Raw genomic sequence first — 24,054 nt, 5'->3', positions numbered from 1 at the left:
GTTTACATTGTCAATATAGGCATAGGGTATTGTAGTCCTTAATGAAATGAATTTAACAAGATTTTATCCCGAAAATTTTTTATTTTAAAAATTCCAAATTTGGGATATGATAAAATACTTTTTACTTTTTAATAAATAGTAACCTTGAGACACGGTTAATATTTAGCTAGACACGCTAGTATTTTTCCTTATAACGTTAATTCAATTTGAAAGAAGATTATAAAAATAAATGATAAAAGCCAATCGGAATTCCCGTAATTTTAATCTATCGACCACGATATATTTCTTGAATCGCGTGAAAAGCAAATACGAAACGAAAAATAAGCAACCAGTTCGTAACGAAACAAAATGAGATTAAAAAATATTTAATATTCGTCCTTGCCACGTTTTTAAATTATATACATACGCGTTATACAATATAACCTGACAGTAAAGACGCTAATTTATTCGTAGTGATTTTACCCTTAACTTTGGTGCAAAGATATAGTGGGGTTTCTTTTGGCGTGTACACGTTTTTCCTTCGGTCCATTGTGTTTCGGTTGGCGAGGTATATTTTTTTTATGAGAAGAGTTCAAAGGTCGATACGTGATTCTATTAAATGAAGACTTCCGTTTGTTAGAGAGAGAGAAATCCGCGCTTCTTTTTACAAAGAAATATTGTATATTATTTTCAATTCATCTTGAGCTTCCTTTACGACACAAATTTTTCAATTAAAATTTTGGCCAAGAAACACTTTTTTTTCTCTTTGAAGTTTAAATAATTACACCTCCTTCAATCGTGACTGTCGCGTTTGTTCCTTTGAAATTGTCACGTATAGTTAGGTCCCCCTCGCTGTGGTCCGGGAAACCAACACGAGTTATTCAATTTTTTCAACTTCCTATATTTCTGTAATAAGTTTATGTCTGGGTTTCGATTTCAATATTATAATTTTGTTACCAATGATAGTTATTACGGAAGTTGTATTTTGTAGAAAGGGTTAGGGGTTAGGACTACTTTTTTTTTTACTATTGTAGTAACTTTCCGCGTAGCTTTTGGGGGTTCGATTCAAACTCGGATGAAAAAGAGAAAAATTTCATTTGGGCTTCTAAATTTGTTTATGACGGTATGTTCTGTTCTATTATTTGGTGACATACTTAGGGCTAATTCTATACTTCGGGAAAAACACCAATTTTATTTGTGAAATATTTTTGAATGGTTTTAAATTATAAGAAACAGTCGTGAACTTTACGTACAACCTTAGAATATTCTCACTAATTTATTTATTTTAATTATTAATTAGGGTTTCATTTTCAAAGTCAAATAACTCTCCATTTTTGCTGCAGACACAGACAGTCTAGAGGTGAAATATTTGATTTTAAAATGGCTTTAGGCTAAATAATTGAGGGGATGGAAGTTGCTAAGTAACTATATATATCTTAACTCACACTCACAAGCCCGCTGCTGTAGGTGAGACACGGTAAAACACGTTTTAATGAGCAATTTTAATAAACCATCCTTCCGAGAAAGTACCATCGCGACAGAGGGGATGGACACTCGCTTTTCCTTACATTCTTTAGTCTGAGTCTATAATTATCATCAAAATTTGCACTCCAAACTTAATCCTCCTTTATCTATGGAAACCCCTTTCGTACAAATTTTTGTCAAGTGCGAGATCAGTATCTCTATCCCTGCAGGGGACAACATCCCACTCCTCTTTGGTGAATCAACGTTACATCGATATAGGTAGTATTAAATTATTATTAGAATTAAAAAAATATATTTAAGAAATGGTAACTGGTTTTTTTAGCCCAGAGTAATGGTACTACTGCAGCCTGTATAGCCTAGGTTCTTAAACTTTGTGAAAATTCCAAATGATATTCTCATGGGCGCCAAAACCCGTTTCTGTTTTAAAAGTCCTTCTTAACCCTTTTTTATACACATATCTAATTTGCATAAATACGTAACGTTAAGAGGTTCGTTAATCCTGAAAGGAATGACATTTTTTACGTGTTTATTCCCTAAATTTTTAAAATAACCCTTTCGACGTCCGGTGATAAAATCGTTAATGAAAACTAGTTAATTAAATAATTAAGGAAATTATTCATTTAATTACGAATTACGTAATAATTTCAACCCATTCAATCTATTAACCTCAGTGATCGAGATATTGATATTTAAAGATGCGTCATCGTTTTTGGCGAGTACAAAGTACAGTAAATTCGACGCGATATTCGCCATAGATCGCTCGTGATTCCGCGAGTATCGCGGCGCAGTCGGTTTCCATCCAACCCAATGCATGCAGCGGTATTAGTTCCCCCCTAAACTATTAGCGTCGTGGAAGACTGTAGTCGTCGTTTTTGGCCCTACCGGTTTTCGAGTTTTTTCGGCTGTTTTAGGGGTGGGTGGAAAAATATTTTGGCGGCGCAAAAAAAAAGTCTTCGAATTCTTTCCATGGAATGATATACACAGTCAGATAGTGACGTTGTTAGAGTAGCGTGGTCCGGACCGACCGAGCCGCCGTCCTACGAAAGAATGCGTGATATTTCGTGATTTTATATTTTCTCATGGGATGAACATTTTTTAATGGAATGAGTGAATTACCGCCACCGAGTTCTGTGAATGATTTTCGATGAGAAATCCGTGATAATAACAACTTTAAAACGCTGCGAATAATAAGAATAAGTGATTTACACGGATTTTTACGTTTCTATGGGTACGTTCTCTGTGTTTTCATTTGGTTTCGTGACTTAACTGACGTAGTTTATTTGATTTAAACTCCATTTAAAGATGAAGTTTTTGGGTCAAACGGAATTACTATTATTTTTTTGATGAGGATTTTTTAGTATTTATTGTTAGAAGTTCATTGTTAATTGATTTAGAGCTTTGAACTATTTTATTTTCTCCTCCTCGAGGTTTCAAAGAAAAATATATTCAAAATAATTTGGATGATTCGTTTATATATCAGTATTGATTGAAGGAATTAGGGCGTCTGCTTCATTATGTGTCAAATATTTTCCTAACCAAGGCTTAACTTTGAGTATTACTACTTTCAAATTTAAGCCTGTGTAAGAAGGGTACGAGGCTTAGCTTGTAGTTTGAATTAGGCTTAGAAGGGGTATGATATTTGACACTTATGACCGAGGCTTAGGTGTATTCCCCCTCAAAATAGCTGACTCAATAACAAAAAGAAAATAAATCTGACGTAACCACAATCTCACATCGCTAAGCCTAACACGTATGTTACGAAAAATGTAGAACTAGCTTGTTTTTAAAAACCTAAACTTAGTTAATCCGGCTAAGATATAGCTCGATTAGGCTTAAGCTTTTATCACCAAAATATAGTTGTTGTTATAAAACCGTTATCCCTTCCTTTTACGCTTGCCCGTTTCATTTCGTAACTAGTTTGGGGTTTAAGACTTACGCGTGTTTCGAATCAGAACTCTTTCAAAAGTTGCTCTGTACCCATTTTTCAAAGAGGGATTTTTAAAATAAAAATATTTTTCCAAAACTTTAAAAGCTGTAGCTCCGGCACAAAGGCTTATAAAGGTGTGGTTTTAGTTTTGAAGAATTTTAGGTGTCTATCAAACACACTCAGACGTGATGGCCATTATAAAGTTCCTTCCTCTCCTTATAATTGACCACCCTTTTAGTGACCTTTTGAGAAATACCGAAGAATGTTTAGAGGATGAACCCTCGGCTTGCCAACAAAGAGGGAAAAGTAGATGTTCACGGCCTTCGGAGTTCCTATTTTCAACTTCAGTAGCTTCTGAAATGTAGTATAATAAATGCCATGTACCCAGGTTAGTTTTGAACCACGCCTTAAATGGACCCCCTACGTTTAAAGAACCCTTTATGGGTGTTCTGACATTCCGGAGTTGAAATGTATTGGTCATTTTTTATTAATGATCACTAAGTATGAAAAGTATTTTTTTAGTTTGACCATAGGGTCAATTGAGGTGCCTGTGGAATGTGTTAAAGGTTTACACTGTTTTGCCAATGTTTCTGTGCAACTTTAACCATGGACTACTTGGTTCATTTAAGCCTTTAATGGTGCTCTAAGGTGACATTGACTTTGAACTGTTAACGAGATGTTTCTTAATTCACCCTTATCGCGCTGAACCGTAATACTTTGGCGTTGCTACGATGACGGACAATTCAATCTGAACTTTAGGCTTAACGTTTGAAGTAACCCAACACCCGCGTCCACTTTAGTGCCAAGTTAAACTGGGTGGTCTTTCTTCCTTCCGTTTGGTTGTATGATAGTGCCAAGTACCGGCGTCCGTTTATAATTCGGACCTCACATAAGCTCGTGTCAAAAATTGACAATGAATTTAGTTGCTGGCATGGCGCAGTTATCTAGACAAAGCCCTAGTCCCATCCCCTCACCCGGTTTAGGGCCTAAAAAGGAATTTTGGTTCAAACTTCAAAGTAATTGGCGAATTCAAAACCGTTTCTGTTGCCCGAAGTCACGCTTGTTTAACCTCCCAACTATTGTTATTCGAATTTTTTTCTTCTTTGGCTTGTTAGAATTTCAGGGTCAGATCTATTTCGGGTGTTTCTTTTAACAAGTTGGTAGTTGAAGGTACGCTACGGTTTTTATGTTAAACGAATTGCGTTTCAAATACGTGGCTTCCCCCGTTTTGAGCGTGTTATCAATTTAAAGTGACCCGTTAGGACAGTCACGCCTTAAACTTATTTTCTTCCCACCTTAGAAACAACTATTGTTACGCCGAGAAATGGCAGATTTGCGCTTAGATAGCGTTAGATTCTATTGAAGTGTAGTATAGAGTGCCATTTACGCGTAGTTCATCCCATTGTTAGTGTTCATTCGGGGTAAAGATGGCTTTACGTTGGAAATAGGTGTGGTAGAATTGTAGTCTCTAATTGGTACGCATTCTTTCTTTTTTCTTCTCAACATTCCGATATCATTAGATATGGTTTTGGCTATTTGCTCAATTTTAATTTAGTTATTTTTATAAATATTATCAATTTTAAATCATTTATAATGAACGCTATATAATTATCTTTCAAAATTATTAAATAAAATCTAAATCGGCGTGAAAGATATATATTATAAATTTGATATAGCTTGTCACTTTTAATTGGGTTTATTAATAAGTGTTTAAAATAAAAAATAAAAAATAAAATTAACAAACCAAAGTTGAATTAAATATTACGGAGTTAGCTTTAAATTTACTGATGACGTAATAATTATGCCAAAGTCCGTTTACCTTTTTCTCTCTCTCTGATGTAACAAAAAAGTAAATTACTCAAATTATCATATTAAATTGGTCCTCATCCAAAAGAAAAAGATAATCAAGTACTTTTAAAACCCTTTCCTGGTTTGGTGAATTTCGTCATAAACCAACCCGTACATAGGGGAGTTACCTCCTTTATAAAATTCAAATTTATTTCAAATAGATGTTTATTTACACACGAGTCTACGTATTTGTTTACTTTGTGTACCAATTATTTATTTATTTATTTTTCTAAGAAATTATCTTAGGGTAGATTAATTAATCTACTTCCCTCCAATTAATAATCTAAAGACAATTATTCCGTAATAGACAATTATTTCTCGCTAAATTAATTTACCATTACCACCTGGTAAAAGGGAGCCTGGCATTTTTGTTGCGGTTTGAGTGTTCATTCCTTACTATTTCAGCCTTGAAATAAATTCCTTCAAATTCCCCTTTGGCAATGCATAATAGTGGTCTTACCATACCTACCATCTTACGTTTCCGGCGAAGGGGGCCACTTCGAGCCCCCCCCCCCCGCTACATAATGTGGGTATACCTTGCTCTCCCTACCGCCTTTTCTTCCTCCTTGAATGAATTTACCTGGACGCGCTGGTGTAGAGGTATTATCTTTGGGATAAAGAATGCAGATGACTGTTCGTTGCTTGGTTAACAGAAGGCAAGCTGCTAGAGTTTTTTTCTTAAGGAATAGTGGCGTGTGGCTGAGATATTTAGAACACGTAGGAGTTTAGGGGTGAAATTATTAATTGAGAAGACTGTGCATGGTGGATCTCTTCACCTGGATATGTTTTTCTTTTGAGGTTCTTTCTGGCCCGGGCTGGCTGGGTTGCCTGGTGTCCATACGTTTTCTTTTAGTTTAGTTGTTATACGTGAAAGAACAGTCCCGAATATTCTTTCAAGATTTTTTTGAAGAAATCTCGATCATTCTATTTTGTGAGTGAGAGACTCACGTGAGTTGTGAAGTGAAGTGAGGGATATTTGTGTTTTTGTGCGCGGAAATTTTAGAATTTCGTGGATATTGAATTCAATTGTTTTTATTTTTCACTGACGTAAGTTTATTTATTTAAGTTTTTCTTCAAAAAATGATTTTATTTAAAGCACTTTGAATTGTCATTATGGAAATGAAATCAAACCACCGTCGATAAAAGATTACTATTAAATTTATTTATAAATTTTTTTTTATTTTCGTTTAAATGTTGTGACGGGGGTGACAATAGTGGGTGTTGAATTATTTCTCGGCGCTAGGTTCAGTGTTCTGAAGTTGCTGATGTTTCATTCATAGCAACAGCGGCTCCGCATTATTTAGGCGTATACCCTTAATTTTCTTATATTTCTTAAAAACCTCGTTCCGCTTCTTTGATTCTTTTCTTCGCCTATAAAAGTACTTTTTTCTTCAAATTTCCAACACCGGAAAAAGTTTAAAAAACTTTACTTTCTCTCTCTCTCTCTCTCTGGTATGTTACGTAAATACGAATCGGACTAAAAAGGCTTAATCGAAGGATGACTACATTTCTATACGGTTTTCCGGCATTTTATAAGACTGATCCTCGTTAAATCATCCTGAAAATTAGAAAGGCTAATTTAATTTTGAAACCAGGTTACACCCTTTACCGCACTTAGAGTTTTTGCTAGTTTTAGTTGGGAAAAACCTTTGGAAAATTTCCCATGGCCGTTTATGTTAACTAACTTACCAGGGGGTCCTATATGAGTAAGTTTTAAAAATAACCAACGAGGTTGTTATAACGGGAAATTTGGTTTGGTGGAAATTTGACATTTTCTAGATGGAAATTGGTTAATATCCGTTAGTTAACAGAAATTGTTGACGTTGTAGGCCTAGCTAGTTAATTCTTATTGGAGTGTCGCGTAGCTGTGACGTATTACGAATACCACGTGGCTCTTTTAGTTTCCATACAATTAGAGAAATGTAAAGAAAAGAAGTTTTAAACTTTTTAAGAGGCCAAGTGGAAGTGCCGCGAAGATGTCTGTTATCCTTCTAGAGCTTTAGAGGTTCTTTGAGAAAAGTTTTTGGCTTTTTAAAAATTCCTAACTTGTTGAATCAGGCTTGCATCGGCAAACCAACGGGAATTTTTTCGGTTGTTTTTTTTTCTTGTGTGTGTTTCGATTCTCTTATAGTGAAGTACTTTGTGGGTTCTTAAACTACGGGGGCCAAAAATTTGCGTGGGTGTTTATGTAAATTTGACTTTTTCGAGTGTTTTCATCATCGTCAATTCCACTCTTTATACCCTAGCCGAAGAACTTTTTTCTTTTCTTTTAGTTTCAGAGCGGTTACGTGTTACCTTTTTGAAAAATACTCGATTATATAGAGGGGTCAGTTTTATTTGAATTTTGAATATCCAATGTATTTAAAATTATGTAAATTATTTTGAAAACATTTTCTCGTGGGTACCCGTCGAATTTCATGCCTGGGGGGGGGGGGGGAATGTATCCTTGGATTTGGACCTTTTAAATTTATTTATAATGGTTGCTATTATGTTGGTGTTTGCGTATATATTTTAATTATTCAAATATTATAAATAACCAAACAGGATTTGAATTATATTTGAATTTATTTTTTTTTCAAATATCTGCCGTTAATATTGAAGCCGGGAATGTAAAGTAGTTGATCCTTATTTTATTTATGTTCCCTTTAAAATCATGACGCTTTTAACCTCCATATTATCTTCCTCGTGACTCGTGGTCTAAATCTGTCTCGAAAGTTTTCGAAACCATCCAACAATAGAATGGTAACGCGATTTAATGTGTGGTAACCTGATATTAAATGTGTTGAAAGAAACGAAGGAATCCGTTTTTTTAATATTAATATTAAAAGGAAACAAACAGACAATGGACTGTACCGGTGCTGCTACACGCGTCTCCTCTGAAATAAGTACACCGGCCTGGAGACTAGAGATGTCCGAAGTTGGTACTGGCCAGAGGGCCATCACGAACGCTGCTCTACCATTCGCTTAAATACTCGCGCCAGCGCTGTGCTAGGCTAGTAGCCCGTTCACGATTTCAAAGAAAAAATATTATAAAAAGCATGTCGGCAAAATAGTTCTTCCTTCGAATGAAAAACTTGTAACAAAAGGTTTTTTGATGAGCTCGTATACCCAGAAGGAAATGGGGATGGTTTTTGTTGGTTCAAATGGCCTTCTCTAATGAATGTTAAATTATTTTTTATATCATGGTGGGGTTCATCACGCCCATGACATCAGCCTGGTATTTCAGATTACCCCATTTTGCGACTGTTTATAAAGAATCCCAAGTATTTAGAAAATAAGTTTCAGAAGAGTTTCACAATATCTCCAATCAAAAGTAGATAGTTATAATTCTTAAAGGTGGAGGTAATTATTTAAAATGACGTAACATTTGTCTTATCATTGGATATAGAAGTTGGGTCTGTGACAACATTAAGTTCTTATCCCTGAACATGTTGTTGTAATACCATAGTTTTGACATATTGGAGGTTACAGCTACCAAGTTTTAATCCTTGTTGAAATTCAACTACCGGTTGTGTTGGTGATACCGTTGAGAAACAATATAGGTAGTATAAGTCTCATATCCATCAACCCGAAGTTGAAGTTAGGAGGGGCTTGTACGACAGGCTAACTCGAAAATGAGTAAAGCATCGTTGGGTCTATAGTGAAAGATACGTATAGAATCGTGGAAGGTTAACTTGACGAAGTTGAAGGTTTGGGAAGGTATATGGCGTCCTAGTTAAAATGGCACCGTTGATTATTAAAGTTAGGAGGCCAAGTTGAAAACTGATGTTATATGGCGATACCAGCTCGGCTCGCTCGCTCTTCAATAACTCGAATCCGTGGTATTTTGACGGCTTCGTCACGAACCGGCATACGCGGCGGCGAACGAGTTAAAGTTCAACTCTTAAATTGCCCCTAGGCTAGCTACAAATTATTTTACTGAAACTCGTTTAGCCTAGAGAGAAGATCCATTTTGTTCCTTTCCCGCCATTCCGTGTACAATATTCCCTCCTTGTTGTTAGGTGAGGCTTGCTTTATACTATTTTTTAAAGAGATACTGACAATCCAAGAACGCCGCGTGTCATCTTCCCTTTATGACGGTCAGTTAGGTTTCAATTTTCCAAAAAATTAATTCAGTTTTTTTAAAATAAAAAATAAACAATATAAACATTATGGTTTTATTTTATTTATTTTTAAAGCAAAATTAAACGTAATTGAAGTTTGTTTACTCATGGGATTAATTGGCATCATTATTTATATAAATACTTTTTATTTTTTTAAAAATACTTAATATAATAAATTTACCGGATGTTTTGTGGTCGAAGTTTCAACTTTCCATAATAATATTTTCAATAGGAGAAAAATGACCAATTTTTTTTTTCTTTTATTTATAATGTATAATAAGATTTCGTTTATTGTAACAGGTCGTAAATGAGTAATCAAGCGTAACTCTCTAAATGTTTTCCTTCATGGGGAAAATTGGTTATTAGAATTATGGCTCCAATTAATAGAGCAAACTGGGGGTGAAACCAGAAATGTGGTGATATTTTTGTATCTGTCCCATTTTCCTTTGTTTTCTAAGTTTTACTTAATTTATTTGAGTTTAATAGACTAATTTAATAGTTTAGTATAAATTATTTCTCCAGGAAATTCGAGATTAAGTATGCTTCCTCGTACTTCATGCTATGAGCTTTGTTGAAAAAGATTCTTTGTGTCCTCTTCCAACGCGTAACAAGCGTAAATCCTGTCCTTCACTAATTACCCTAATCTAAGACTTCACTAATGAGTTAAATCTACTCTCATGTTGATTTGAAAACTTATATAAATTGTTGGAATTTTTTTCCCCTCCCACTCTAGTCTGAACTTTTTTTCTTTTATTTTAAATAATTATTTGAACGATTTTAATGAGACCGGTATTGTGCCCACGTTAATGTTGAGATTTTAATATTTTTTTATATAATGTAAGAATTAATAACTAAAGATTGAAATGAAATTTATCAAAGGAACCACACCTAAATGGGGTGTTTTAGTTGCAACTTGCAAGGTGTGCGGAATTTGGAACCATTATTTTTTTTGCCCAGATCATTTCAGACTTAATTTAAATGTCTGCCTTGAAATTTTAGGCGGGTTAGGGTGCAGCTGAGCTAGCTTTATCTGTTCGAAACTTCTTTTGATTGTGGGGACTTTATTTTGGTATGAAATTTGGAGCAATTACTGTACCGAATCTCTAGTTTGAAATTTAACTTAAGTCTCTTTTAGAACCAAAGTTATGGCCCCCTTATCCTCGGTTAAATCGTTTAATCTTAATATATCTTTCAATATATAAAACACATCAACACACTGGTATCTCACGTTACATGATCTTTAATTACATAATATTATTCGTTTCTTGAAAGCGATACTCGTTAATTCCCTTCTGTAATTAATGTACGTCTCAAGGTCAAAATAGGATAGCGCCCCCCTAATTACGACCTTGCTTCTTATTCCGCGAAAAGATCTTGTACCAACAACGGAGGATCCTTAGTTAGTGTCTCCCCCCCCTCCATTCTTCTGCTTCTTCATTATTATTAAAATAATCAGAATAATAATTTGGGTAGAAAATGTTTCTCACGTATTTCTAGATTCTTGAATTCTTGATTGCGTCGTTTTTAAATGAAGGGTTTTAAAACTATTTTTATATTCATTCATTGTTTTGTTTGGGACATTTTTCGTTTTTGCCCTCCGGAGTTTTCGCCCTTTTATTTTAGTGGGAAAAGTTTGGCCCGCATTTTAAAACACAATGAAACTTTTTTGAGAATATTAAATTAAATTTCGCGTGAAACCACATTTTTGTGAAATTAATAGCTTGGGTTAAATTTTATACAACCGTTTATTATTTACAATATTTTAATTTAAAGTCTTCCTAAACTAACTTTAATATTATTTAATTTTAATTATGTAAATATTTTTAATATAAATATTTCAATAATAATATTCGTAAATTAATAGCTTGGGTTGAATTGAAATGATTTGAAATATTTAACTTAAGTCTTCCTAAGCTAATTTAATGTTATTTAAATTTAATTATTTTGTTATTCGTAAAACCAGCTTAGGGTATTGACATTTAAATTCTTAGAACCGAAATTATCAATTTAATTTGCATATTTATCTAAATATATTTATAATCCCACCATATCTTTTTACTTTCATTTCGTTTTAACTGAAAGTCTAGAATTTCGATATGGTACTAATATTATCTAGGTAGGTTCCTGACCCTCAGAAAAAGCAACTTTGAACTTAATTTTGCTTATCCCGTCACGGGGTGAAACGTTATCTCAACTCGAATAAGTGTAAGAAGGCTCTAGGTTTAAAATTAAACACCCAAAAAACCCTTTTAAGTAATAAATATCAGCGTAGCTTAATAAATCAGGTGAACTTCTTTTTACAGAGAGAGGGATTTTTTTTTATTATTTTTCTTACTAGCTTCTAGGATTGCCTAAAAGTCTGATAGGTCTGACCTTATGACCCCCAAACTTTCAACTTGATTTAAACTGAAAGATAAAATGATCTGAAAAATGTCTCGGACCTTTTATGGAACGGTCTGAGAAGAAATAAAAAATATATTAGCTAAGGAGAGGTTTTTTTTCTTGCTTCGGAGGTTCTTAATGGGTGAAATAATCTTGATACGGACCAAGTTTCGGCGCTCGTTGCTTGGAATTTTAATTCAATGGGTAACATTCCATGGGGCACTCGATGGTACGATATATATGAGGGTCTACTGTGTCTGTAAGCTCAAGTTTAAGGCCTAAAGAAAAACGGAATAATGGTTTTTATTAATCCTAATTTAAGACGAGAATTAGAATAATTTAAAGGCTTTTATTTGGGACAAAAATTCGAGAAATTCTCCAATGGTCAGTAAAGTATTTTTCCTATGTCTGCCGTAGGATAGGAGAAAATTCAAATCTTGCTGAAGTAGCTAAGGCCCCTAATAAATATGTCAGCCCCCCTAGCTAGTTTCCATGAATCCCTGGACCTTCGACCCCCATCTACATTGGGCTAGCCTTCTCATACCCCAAGGGCATGCATGCCTAAGGGGAAGCCTTATCCATTTCTGGCTATATGCTCCATTCAGGGCCGACTTTTTCTCGATGACGGCTTAACCTGAAACCAGATACATTGTATTTAACGTATCTACCGTAATTTATTTTTACGTATGGAAGTTAAGTTGTCGGATTCAATCATTATGTATCAAATAAAAGAAAGATGCGCACGAGGATTGATCGCTTCACGCGCTCGCTTTTTATCATCTTGGTTTCAACCGGAATTTGCAATACGTTTATAGTTATTGGAAAGGATGTGTTTGTAGATGGGGATTGGCTTCGGTTTCATTGCAAACTCTGGATGTATATAGGTTATTAGTAGGAATAGAGCCAATAGAGGGGATGTTAATGACAATAATCGAATCAAAATCATCGTAAATAAAAATTGGGATTAGCTAATTAAATTACAGTCGATGTAAGAAAATTTTAGAATAATGTCTTTAATTTTAAGGAATATTTATTTAAATCCTGTTGCACCATAAGATGCAATAATATTTTAGGGGGGATTATATAGTATATAGAAATGAGTCATCGAAGCCCGGTTGGCATAACTAGCTTTTGAAACGTAGCAGTCAAAATATTTAGTCATAGCGCGTGACTCACTAATGTATTCGATAGACAGGACCCCCGACTGGGGTTAAAACAAAACTTTGGAAGGTTTCATAATAATTTAGGAATGGGCCCACCCTCTAAAAAAAACGTGTAAAAATTCGAAGCATTACCGGTTCGTAATCTTCCTTTTCTAAAGCTAAAATAGCTCCCGTTTTACTGTGACTTAACGAGAATTTTACGACAATTCCAGAGTGAAAACTTAACTACCAAAAATCAGAATATTCAAATTAATTTCAGCTCCCGGAGAATTTAACGATGTCCCTGTAGTTGTTACCGAGGATTATAAAACTTTATGATTTTTTGAATTTTTATATCGGCCGTTTAATACTACCTTATTTTCCAACTAGATTAATATGAAATATTACTCCTTCCATTTATTTTAATTGTCTTCAAAAATAGTGGCAACCCAGTCGTGAAATTTAGACCGTAACATTGTAGGCCAGGTCTAATAAATAGTTACGAGGGACCAATTAAAATTAATAGAACGATACACTAAGATTAAACTCATTAGCAAATAAAAAAAGAGTTGGGGATGAAGAAAAAATTATTTCCTAGTTGTTAAATGAGGATTAAAGTGTTCCCAGAACGAACTATAATCCGATCTTAAGCTGGCTTAAGTTTTTTTCGAGAGTATCGAAGACTAAAGAAACAATTCCTTCATTAATTTTAATGGTTTTTCAATTGCAATTAAAGTAATTAATAGTTTTGTGATTAAAAAAAATTAATCCCGAGCTCTACATCGAAGAAAACAGTTGATTTAATATATTTTCCAAATTTTCGCCAAAAGTCTTTACGTCGAAGTAGAAATTATTATGTAAGAAAATAGGTCAAATGACGTCATATCTTTCAGTCTAGCCTATTGAAAAATTCACTAAGGCTTAGGGAAGTCGTTTAAGCTTAACCAGAACCTCATGAGAGCCATGTTTTTTAAGATAATCTATTCGAAGAAAGAGACCACCACGAGAAAGTCTTTGATATATTTTGAAGAAGAGGCCATTGAGAAACCTCCGTAACACTTAAAAGAATTTCTTCCTTTATTTTAAACGTGTTAGGATAACAATAAAAAATAAATGGCCGATGTTTTATAGCTTCCATTTAAATCGGTTTTAGTTTTTATTTTATTTTTATTTCATCGTCTCGATTAAATAAACGCTTTTAGTTTTAAATTGCCTTCGGGGCGGAGAAGCTTCGTGAGATTTTTCAAACATTTGATTTCAATATTTGAGCTCGGAATAAAAGAGAATTTATGAATATTTAAATGGTCCGTTTAAATATATTTATCGGATTGTTTGTTTTTGGGGATCCGACCTGGTTGGAGTCTGTGGTTGTTGCTTAATATTTTAAATTTAATTTGAATTTATTTATTTATTAGCACGTTCTTCCTGTTTCGGGCGTTTTATACTGTTTAATGAGGTGTTAATTTTAACGCTATTTTATATTTAAGTTTTGTTTTAACTTAACAATAGGTTTTTAATAATTTAATCGCAATTGTTTTTAAACTCTATTATTATTTAAGAACGTGTGCCAAATTTAGCTCATTTTGATTTAAATTATGTTTAAAAAAAGAGAACTGAAATAATTATTAACTACGCTTTAATCTTAAATTAATAATTACTTAAATTAATCTAAGCCTTGGTCACTTTTCAATAAAATTCTGAAATGTTTAAACTAAGCCTTTGCTACCTTCCTTCCTAATGGATAACATTTTAGAACTTTTATGAAAAATTAATCCTTAGTAAGGATTTTTCGTTAAAATTTTATTTAAGGAAAATTAGAGCTTAAATTCTTACTCTAACCCTTGACCTCTTAAAAGCGAGGCTAGCCTAATATTTTGCTGGCAATTCAAACATTTACCATCCATTAGCGAACCCGGGGTACTTTCTATCTCAAACATTGTACATTTTACTAAGCCTTGCCTTACTTGTTGCGTGAAATGCGTATAATATTGGCTATCGGATTTAAAAAAAAGATCTTTTAAAACAAAATCTTGCTCCGTTCGATAAATGGAAAGGAGAACGAGTTCGTCCTATACGTTTTAAATCCCTTAGAAGTGAACTACAAATACATTGAATATTTACTTTGAGATGAATCCTGATCGTCTCAGTCTAGGTGGTTTTTTTTCTTCGCAAATCTTTTAGTAAAATATACAGGGATCCGAGGCAAGCAACCCTTTTAACCCGAGTTAAAATGGTTTGATTTTTTTTTAGTTTGTTTAGGACATATAAAGGTACTCGGTACATGTATAATCTGTAACACAGTGTTCTTTATAAAATGTTTATGGTTTAAAATTTAATTGTTCAAGTTATTAATGTGATATTTTTTTCTTTCGATTTCAGATCTGGTTGGGAACAAAGTGCCGGCAAGTTATACAGAAGTCAAAGTTACATTAGCGAACTGATGCCCGAAAGGCCACGTCGCGAATTGGATATTCACCAACGTAATAACGCCAACCGTCAAGCGACGACTCATTCCAACAACGATAGCAACAATAATCCGAGCTTAAATCACCCGTATCATCGTTTGAGTTACTCGAAAGGCGATTCTTTGGACTACAGACATCAAAATCAACAAGCGTTTCGTCACATCAACAGTCGATATTCCAGCAATGAATCCTTAAGTAGTTGGACGGGTTCCAATTATGGAGCACCCCCGGTATCGAACGCCAGAAGTACCCCGACATTACCGCAAGCCGTAGAAGAAGAGGGACCCGCTACTACTTTCCAACAAGTAATTACGAATAAACAAGTGTATCCGGCGCTGTCCACGCCAAACTTGGAGACCCAAGAGGATATGGTCACTCGAAGATTCAAGAAAGGCTCCGTTTACGAAGCCTTGGCTTCTAAAAGCGGCTTTGACTTCGCTCCCGTCTTGCAAAGTCGACAGAATTATTGGGATAAGATGGAGAACGGCAATTCCAATACGGATTTGTCCCAAAGGAGCCCGCGAAAGACTTCCGCCGATTGCCAACAACACAAGTACATTTCCGAAGAAAGTTTGATTATCCAACGCAACTCGAATAATCAAGATTTTAAGGAGTTTAATAATCCCGGTCATCGAAATCATTCTCTTCTTCAAAGCAACGGTATGGTACAGTCTTACGATGGGACGTCATCGTCAAATGGTCACTTACCCGTTTCCGCCGCCGCCGGTTCTTGTCAAGGTGGTAATAAGTTCAGTCACGTTTCCTCGACTAAGGAAGAAGGCAGGAACTCGCCCCCTCCCCCACCTCCTCCGGTACGCGACTCGTCGATTGGCAAGTACAATAAAGAAATGGGCTCTCACGAAAAGTACCCTTCCTGGCCCGTCACGACCAGCGCCATGCCCAACACTTTCTCGGCCACCACGAATAATTGCCGGTCGCATTCGTGGACCGAACAGACGGATTATCCTAAAGAAAGATTGGTCTACTCGCGACCCAAGAAGGGTTACAAGATTTCGACCAATCAACTTCAACCGGTGCTGGAACGATCCTCCGAAAGTCGACGTAACGGAAGTGGTAGCAGTAACGATAGTACTTGTACCCTAACCCCGAAAGATTATTGCGGCGAATTGGACTTGACTTTGCAAAAGGCTTTGGAATTACCCATGGACAGTTGTCAGGATTTTGACGCCACTTTCGATAAACTTTATACCGGTGGTAATAATAACGCCAACTCGTACGGCACCCCGCGATGTTACGGGGATCGAAATTTTAATATTCCATCCCCTCCGGAGCGAGATGTCCCACCTCCACCCAAGAATCCTTACAACAACAACAAAGAGGGAGGTGATGAAAATTATCTCAATTTTTTGCAACATTTGGAGCCCCCGCGATCCTTCGATAGTAACAAACATTGGGAGGTGCCCGAACCCAAGAGATTTAACGAGGACACTAACACGCCATTTTTGGACCGTTTACGCAAAGACAGTGAAAGTATGCCCAACGTTTGGCCCGCCACGAACGACATCGAAACCGGAAGTGAGAGCGGTACTTGCATCGATTCAGTCGGTAGCAGTACCAGTAGTCAAGAGACTTTAAAATGGCACGGATCCTACAGCGATTTAAGTTCTTTGAGCTTTCAAGTCTCCAATCGCTCTTCGCTCTTTGATAGCGGCATTTCGACCATGCCGGACAGTGGACGTTTGAGTCCTCAATCCTCCTGCGACGGTAGCGCTAGCGTCATGACGGAGGGGAGTACGCGAGCGCAAGTAGTCGCGCGTCACGGATACCAGAAAGAGAATATCGTCAGAAGCGCTCGGGTTCAACCGCCTAAGCGTCACGACTCTGAAAGTGTCTTGTATTACTTGTCCGAAGCGAGGCAACAGAAACGGGCTCAAATGGAACAGGGTATCTCGTCGCAAAGACACGGTTCCAGTAAGGCGGAACCTCAAAAACCGTCCAGAATGTCTTTATCCGAATCCGAGGATGGTTATCAACGACAATTATTCCTCGATCCTGAAAAGAAACACCGCGTATCGGATCCCGAACTCAAAGCGTTTCAAAAACAAGCGGTCTTGTCTTTTTACCATCGTCAAACTGGACATAACAGTGACCATAACTCGCCGACGTCACCGACATCGCCCACGTTTCCATCTTCACCCGAAACTTGCGGTCAATTGTCCCCCAATAACTCTTCGAAGAACTTGTCTCCAACTAGATCAACGCAACCTAAATGGACTGATTACGAACGTCAACAGGAGTCTAACGCGACTAGCACCAAGTTCTCGGATTCCGTCGTGGGTTCTTACTCGTGGTCGGTGACTAGCGTGCCTTACAATAATTCCTCGGTCATGGTGGCGTCGGCGGTCAAGTTGGAATGCCAACAATTACCGGCGGCGACTGGAGGAGGACATCCTAGTCAACCTAGACGCTCGGTACCGCCTCCTCCCGTTGATCAACACAGTTCCTCAACATCTCCGGACGGTGCTAATAAATTACATCCGGCTAATGGTGCCGAAGTTAGAAGGATGTCCGCTTTTCATCCGTCGAGGGACGAAATTATACCATGGGAATCACTAGGCGAATATCAGTCCAAGGCTTCACCAACTGAAAACAACCCTCAGGTAGGAATCCTTTAATTTTTCGTGCATGTGTCATTTTGAGGGGTAAAAACGTAGTTTTCGTGTGAAATTCTTGAATAGGCCAATTTGGAAAGGGTTTTTTTATTATTGGTGGCGACTTCACTCGTGCGGAAACACACGGATAACATTCCATTCGCGTTTTTTTTAGACAAATTCTAAAGAAGAAAAAAATAATTCGAATTCTTTTATACCTTTAGTCTTAGTTTATTGTTATTTAAAAGCGAGGCTTAGCCAAGTATTAGAAATACCATAAAGAATTTTCTCCGAGATTTCCAAAAATTCTCTAGAAAAGTGAAACGGGCATCTGACACGCTTAAGGTCAGGATTTATGTCTATACCGTATAAAAGGGGAAATAGGTCACGTGACAGTCCCATAATACCTTAAGCTAGTTCCCACGCTACTCGTTTCTAATGTCTTTCGAGCGTGTTCCGTACGCATTAAGGACCTACTAGTCTATAGTTTATCTCAAATCCTTTTTTAAAACCACTTAAGAAAATCAGGAACTTTTAAACTTTAAAAAGTTCACCGACTGAAACCGACCATTACTCTTTTTTATATATATGAAAACCGTGATAAAATACAAATTAGATTTCAGTACCACCGAGTCTTATATAAGATTTAGGTCCCAAAGTAACTGATAAGTTAATGAGTACTTGAAAAGGTATAGCAGCGTAACCCCCCAAAGGAATTTGAAAGTTTCTCCAATCCCCAAGGAATTTGGGTTTTTTTTTCTCTCAAAAGTTAAGTATCAGTTGAAAGTTTATTAAGACTTAGAAGTACTTAACCATGGCGTAGGTGTCTCTGGACTAAGACTGAACTCGCTGTAATTCCCATAGCGAAAGATCATCGATTCGTATTAGCCCAGAAGTAGATAAATTGGAAGGTATAACTTCCCAAAGAAAAAGAGAACTTCACACTATAAAAAATGTATTTAATTAAAATTGGTAGATGTGTAGATAGATAGCAAAAATACTTCTATACTTAACGGTTAATTTATTTCTGTTTCGGTAGTGGTTTTTTATATATACTCCTAAGATTTTCTCCCCCCCATTACAAACCCCCCTCCTCCTCCTAACAGTCAAGTAGTATTTCCTTTCCTGGTTAACAATTGATTACTGAGCCCCTAATTATAGAGCTGGGAGTTTAGTTGCAAAAGGCTTAACGATCTTTCAAGGAAGAGGCTGGAAAAAAATGGAGACAGCGGCGCAGCATCCGTAGAGACTTGGCTGCTCGAAGCTTAGTAAAGATCTCTTCTTGTTAGACAAGGCTTAACTTTAGGGTTTTAGATCTCCTTGCGCGCCCAAGAAGGTATCGCTAGCTACTCGAATAAGGATTACGTTCGAAGTCAGAATGATTTAGAACTCGCTTGGTTAGGTTGCGAAATAACAAGGCTAATCTTCTTTTGCTGTACACAAAAATCCTATTTTAGATAGTTCCTCCTTTTTTAACTAGGCCTTGATATATGATAACCGACCATTTTCGTAGGAGTCGCGTGCCAGCTTTGTTACGCCCTTTTATTAATATTATTTAGTCAGCGTTATAACAGGCTGTCACGCGCGATCAAAGGTCTTTTTATAAAATGATCTATAAAAGCGCGTGAGCTCCTTATAAAATGCTTTTTGGCGGGAATAATGCGAATGAATATTTTGGTGCACGCGCGTCGTCTCGTGCCATGCTTCGTTTGCAGATGTAAATTTTTATTCATTCGTTGGTAGGAAACCACCAAGGAGTTATAATAGGAGAAACTGTAAGAGCAGCGACGGCTGTGTTGTTACAAAAGCTTGTTGCCAAACGAAACACAAGGCCTAATGATTAAATAAAAGATATACGATATCCCCCCCTCCCCTGTGTAATACCAAAGGGTAATACATTCTGAGCCAAAACAATAATTACGGAAGATTCTAATTTTGTAACAAATATAATAGGTCCCAGCCCTCCCAACGCGTTAGATTTAAAGGAAATAACTAGCTCCTGGATTATACAATGAGAGAAATTTTCGCAAACCCTTTCTCTCTCATCAATAAGCTAACAATGCCGCGGTAACATACCCTAAGCCTAATATTTGTTGGGGTCCCTAATGAGTTAGAATCAACGTATTGCACCCGGTGCCACCCGGTTCTCCTATATACATCGAAATATTTGGCGCGAGAAATTTCCCGCGCAAACCTTTATTAAATGAACTAATTAAGGCTAGGGCCAATAGGAATGCTTGCGGTTCTCGCGCTGTAGTCACGCGCTAAGAAATTTAAATCGCTTTAGTGCGAAAAAGTGGTAAATACTGGTTGAATGTAAGGGGAGTTATGGCGTTTTTGCTCTTAGCTAAGTTACGCGTCTTTCCTCGAAATCTCCGTTTTAATTAGAGTGGTTTAAAAGTTTAATAGATGACAATTTGATTATAGCACCCCGGTATGGTTAAGACTGTTTTAAGGCCGAGGCTTAAGGTTTCACTGGGAATAACGATAATTTATTTAATTCTCCCTTGAATATGAAAGCGTAGTTACCTTTGGTTATTTCTTAGCCTCACTTTCTAAAACGAGGCATGTATTATTATTGTTATGCAAGTTATTCGTGATTATATTAGAGAGAACTCCATTCTAATTTCAAATATAATTTAGAATAATAAATAGAGCGCGAGAGAAGACAACATACCGAGTTTAAAATCCCCTAATTACAATCAAAGCAAAGTTAATTAGGTTTTTGGGCAAGAGGGTATTATTATATACCCGTAGCTTGTTTATCGGTTGATTGATCCCACACCCTAAATAAACAAACATCCCTTCCTTTGTTGCCGTCACCTAAATTAAAATTTTACTTCTATATCGATTATGAGTTTAGTTCTAAAATTAAATCGCATTCGTGTTTACTGAAATAGAGTTAATACGTGCGTAAAGACAGATAAGGGGTGGTGATAGTTTTCCCGGAATTGCTTCAAAATCAACAGACATTGTTTGATAAAAAAATATTGAGTTTTGGGCGTTTAAATTGAGTTAGTAAATTTGATAGCACTCGAATTTCGTATCAATATCAAATTTGGCCTCATCATAAAATAGACTCCTTTTTCCCCAACCTTCTCATATTTTTTCATAGATAAGAAATTTTTCGCCGTCACAGATATCTTTCCTTTCAGAAATTCCTAGGCTAGAATTGGCACTCGATATAATAATCCCATAGACCCTTAAGAATACCAAAGTATCCCAGATGCCTTTACCGTATTACCATCCGGAAGCCAAAAAGAAAAATATTTCCCAGGATATTCCCAGCATCCTTTTGATAGATAACGAGATTGTAAAAGGAGGCGATTGTCTCTTTTGGCGCCTGATTCAACCCGAATACGCTCTTAAATGAAAGCTACGGGTTGGTGTTTAACCCTGTAGTTTGTCGGGGCAAACTCGGGTTGGATTGTAATGGCGCGTGCGGTTCAACGTGAGTTTACCGCACGTGGAATGGTGAATCTCGCTTAAGTTTGGGGAGGGTATTGATACCTTTGATAGTATGGAGTATTCGGGTTGAAACGAAACGCGTTATGTCGCGCACGAGGATATGAGCGTGTCGATTCATTTTGTATGATACATTTTTCTTTATGATACTCTCTTCAAGATATCCATGTATATATGTATGGATTGTGATAAGAATTCAATTGGGGACATATCAACTTTTTTTTCGCCCCTTCTTTATTGAAAGGTTCGGTATTGTTGTATTCGTGGCTAAATTGGGGAATTCTTCTGGTATTTATTTATTTATTTATTTCTTGATTGAGGGAATACAAATTTGAGGTGACAGTATTTTAACTTCTTTATAAACAATTTTTTCGAGTAATTTCCTTCATTGTTAGCGTGTTAAAATATATTTTCTCTATTGGGGAATATATACAGGGTGTTTGTGAAAGGTCCATCAATAATGAAGGGGCGTATTTATTGGGCCATTTTGAGTCGAAAATGTTCTATGACATTTTGCCGTCCGAGCCACTGTTTTCAAGTTATGATTGGAGTAATTTACGGATGACCCCTTAAATTTAATTAAGAAATTGAAAGACAGCGCTAATTTAATGAAGGGGTCATCCCTAAAATATTCAAATCATAACTCGAAAACCGTGGCTCGGACGGCAAAATGTCATAGAACATTTTCGACTCAAAATGGCCCAATAAATACGCCCTTTCATTATTGATGGACTTTTCACAAACACCCTGTATATGTACTGTTAGATGACAGAAGTCAGCTTTGCGGGACTTGAAGGGAAATGGATTGAGTTTCTAGCGCCCCCCAAGGGTGTCAAGTATCATTGGTTGAACAATTCCTTATAATTTATGTCCCCAGAGTTCATGACGTTTCTGGGTAAATAAATATCAGATACGTTTCCTTACTTCCTGGTTCGAGGTATTTTGCGAAATTGAATTTTAAATAAGGAATTCTTTCAATAAGAATTGATATTTTATTAAATTTGACAATATTGTTTTGGCTAATTAATGTCAAAAGGAAAGGGGGGGGGTAAAAAACAACCCCCATCGTACTAACCTCAACATTGCTTTTATTACATTGTAAACTCCTTGGCTAAATGTCGAAAATTCCAAAAGCCGCCTATTTTAGTTTTTGCTATAAAAATCTTTAATATACTTCAAAGTTAGTGGGATTTTCCGTGCCTAAACTTTGACAGTTTGAAAGTTATTCGCTTTTCCGAGTTGAATCTCGGCTGTTTAATGTTGGTTGGATCTCTTCTGCGGCGCGCAACCCTTCAACTCTAGGTGTCCGTTATGTGGGGCGCCCTTTAGTGTTTACAGTGTTCTAGACCGGATGAGGGACCCCCCTTCTTTCCCGCGCCACGGACACGTGCTACTGACAGATCCAATATTGGACACCGGATGTGTCGCGTCGCGCGCTTTTGCCTCGTGAGGTTGCCTACTTCGATACTTTTTCTAAATTTAACAGTTGGTACGCTTCATAACTTGGGATGCTATCCGACACCTCGGATCACTTTTACTTTTCTCTTCTCGAGTCCGTACTAAGTTTATTCGGAGTTTGCTCTACAGTCAAGCTATACTCTCGAGTAATTTAGGATCTTATTATATTAGGTTGAATACCCTTTAGTTGTATGGTAAACTCGAGCTGAAAAGTATTGTCTCGCTGTGATGCGCGTGAGGATATGAAAGGGTGTTTAATAGAAGAGATGGTTAAGGTATGCCAACGTTAATGTTTCGAATAACGTGTATCTATAACTGTTGAGAAATTAATTCACGCGTGTTCCGCAACCGCGCCTTTTACGATTGAGAAAACTATTCTGTTGTTTGGTTGGGTTTGGTATTTGATAGGATGGTTATAGGAGCTGTCGTTCACTCTCAGCCTTAGGCCTTGGTGTTCGACGTTTGACGTGAAATGAGATTTTTGGAACATTTTCCCGGGTTTACCTCGCTCTCAACTTTTGACTGAACATTTGACATTTACGTCCGTGAGTTTGTCTAAATTCCGCCGCTCCTAAACACCTTAGAAATTTTATACGAAAAACAATATTTAGGCCCAAAGTAAAGGGTTATCTTCATTCACAAATAATTAAATGTAAATTCCAATTAAATTTGCAATTTGGAAAATTCTTCACACTCGCACACACTAGGTTCTGGCGAATCTTGATTAAAACTTCAAAGACGCGGGAACGAATTTGATAGAGGCGCCGGTATACGCTTTTTTAAACGAGGGCATACCCTTTTCGTATTCCGAATTTCTCAGCTAAGCCTCGGAGCTAATTGGTTTAATTCAGATCGGGTCTAACATCTGCCAAAGGCACTTCTTCCCAATCAAACCTTTCTTATTGGTTTTGCGCTTGCCGTTTTCTATAGATCTCAAAGAGATGGAGAGAAAGAGGGTCCCAAGTAATTTCCCCAATTTGAAAAGGCGTAGAAATTTCTGCATTCAAATTTTTTTTTACTTCTCCCATTTCCTGCACCCCCCATACCCGTTTTAATTGGTTGAAAGGGAATTGAATTCCTCTGCACGAGAACTATTTCTCGTCATTGTCATCTGTCACTGGCGTTAAAGGCGTGATACGTCACTTATCTCTCGTTACTTAGTGACGGGTAACGATGAATGGAGTAGCG

At 36.5% G+C, this 24,054-nt stretch overlaps 1 protein-coding gene across 5 annotated transcripts in view; it reads left to right on the top strand.

Moving 5' to 3' along the window:
- LOC149690874 (uncharacterized) overlaps window positions 1–24,054 on the top strand; it is a 158,868-nt gene that overhangs the window by 72,519 nt on the left and 62,295 nt on the right. For 4 of the 5 annotated variants that reach the window (XM_089870551.1, XM_089870550.1, XM_089870552.1 and 1 more), the window contains one exon: window positions 15,246–17,952. In XM_089870551.1, the coding sequence (XP_089726677.1) occupies window positions 15,246–17,952 (2,707 nt within the window). Of the gene's footprint in view, window positions 1–2,441; window positions 2,693–15,245; window positions 17,953–24,054 lie in introns of those variants that run through there. The other variant, XM_089870554.1, reaches the window with a different exon arrangement.

This window comes from Phalangium opilio, unplaced genomic scaffold (genome assembly GCF_054372755.1).
Source record: "Phalangium opilio isolate 3A_F unplaced genomic scaffold, DU_Popi_V2 ptg000031l_1, whole genome shotgun sequence".
In the NCBI taxonomy this organism is placed as follows: Eukaryota; Metazoa; Arthropoda; class Arachnida; order Opiliones; family Phalangiidae; genus Phalangium; species Phalangium opilio.
The sequence above is the reverse complement of the archived record's forward strand: the minus strand, read 5'-3'. Positions and strand labels throughout refer to the sequence as shown.